The sequence below is a fragment of the Hippocampus comes genome, unplaced genomic scaffold, assembly GCF_001891065.2.
Source record: "Hippocampus comes isolate QL1 unplaced genomic scaffold, H_comes_QL1_v1.1 C16895198, whole genome shotgun sequence".
Classification (NCBI taxonomy): Eukaryota; Metazoa; Chordata; class Actinopteri; order Syngnathiformes; family Syngnathidae; genus Hippocampus; species Hippocampus comes.
Genome location: NW_017840711.1, coordinates 1 through 1,133, shown reverse-complemented (window position 1 = coordinate 1,133; position 1,133 = coordinate 1). Strand labels below are relative to the sequence as shown.

General features: G+C 62.0%; 1 protein-coding gene across 1 annotated transcript; it reads left to right on the top strand.

Moving 5' to 3' along the window:
* Nucleotides 1–24: 24 nt before the first annotated feature.
* Nucleotides 25–1,127, top strand: LOC109509424 (solute carrier organic anion transporter family member 2B1-like; the record flags this gene model as incomplete). The annotated part of the gene is made up of 5 exons (XM_019859273.1): nucleotides 25–204; nucleotides 305–479; nucleotides 567–791; nucleotides 873–971; nucleotides 1,050–1,127. Coding segments are annotated over exons 1-5 (658 nt in total), but the record flags the coding sequence as incomplete, so codon positions are not given.
* Between the last annotated feature and the right edge of the window lie 6 nt (nucleotides 1,128–1,133).

The window sequence follows — 1,133 nt, the reverse complement described above, 5'->3', positions numbered from 1 at the left end:
CCACCGTTGGCGCGTGAGCTGAGTGTGCGGTGGTGAATTAAAAAAAAAAACGTTTTTGGTGTGCAGGTTTTTGTGGCGTGTCACAGCGTGCTGCAGCTGTCGCAGCTCCTGGTGTCGGGCTATATGAAGAGTTCCATCTCCACCATCGAGCGGCGCTACGGTCTCTCCAGTCAGAAGTCGGGGCTGCTGGCCGCCTTCAACGAGGTCGGCGCAACCATTTGGTCGTTCTCCTCTTTGGCCGAGAAAAGGTTTGCAGGACAGCGAGGCCTGACGGCGGCCGGCCCGGGGTGGGCGTGTCTTCCAGGTGGGCAACACGCTGCTGATTGTCTTCGTCAGCTTCCTGGGGAGTCACGTTCACCGCCCTCGCGCCATCGGCTGCGGCGCTCTGTTGGCCTGTTTGGCGTCGCTGCTCATGGCGCTGCCGCACTTCGTGAGCGGGCCATACCGCTACGGCGAGCGGCGCTACCATCGCGCCGGACGTGAGTCCCTAGCCTCTCGGCGCCGTTCGCGTTCCAGGCGTAGACGGCGTGAGTACTCGAGTACCGCCTCTCGTGTTTTCCACGCAGCCGCCTGGAACGGCTCCGGTTTGTGCCACTTGGAGAACATTCCGGCAGAGGCGCCGTCGTCCAATCGGAGCTGCGGCGAACAGGAAAGCTTCGCCCACGAGGGCATCTACTACCTGCTGCTATTTGGTCAGCTGCTGCTGGGCGTGGCCTCCGTGCCCATGCAGCCTTTCGGCATCTCCTACATCGACGACCACGCCAGCAGGAAGAACTCGCCGCTCTACCTCGGTTTGCCGCCGCCGCCATCACTGATCGGGTCGCGGTTCGTGCGCCGGCGTTACGTTCATGATGGTTCGACGCTTGTTTCAGGCATCCTACTGGCCGTCACCGCCATCGGCCCCGCCTTTGGCTTCCTGGGCGGCGCCTTCCTGCTGCGATTCTACGTGGACTTGGACAAGATCGCTGCAGGTCTGCATTTTTTTTTATCCGCCTTCGACGCTACACCGTACGCTCCGTATGTACCGTGTTTGTGTGTGTTTGTGTCAGATGAGGTGGAGCTGGATCGCGGCGACCTGCGCTGGGTGGGCGCCTGGTGGCTGGGCTTCCTGGTGGCGTCGTGCCTTCTCTTCG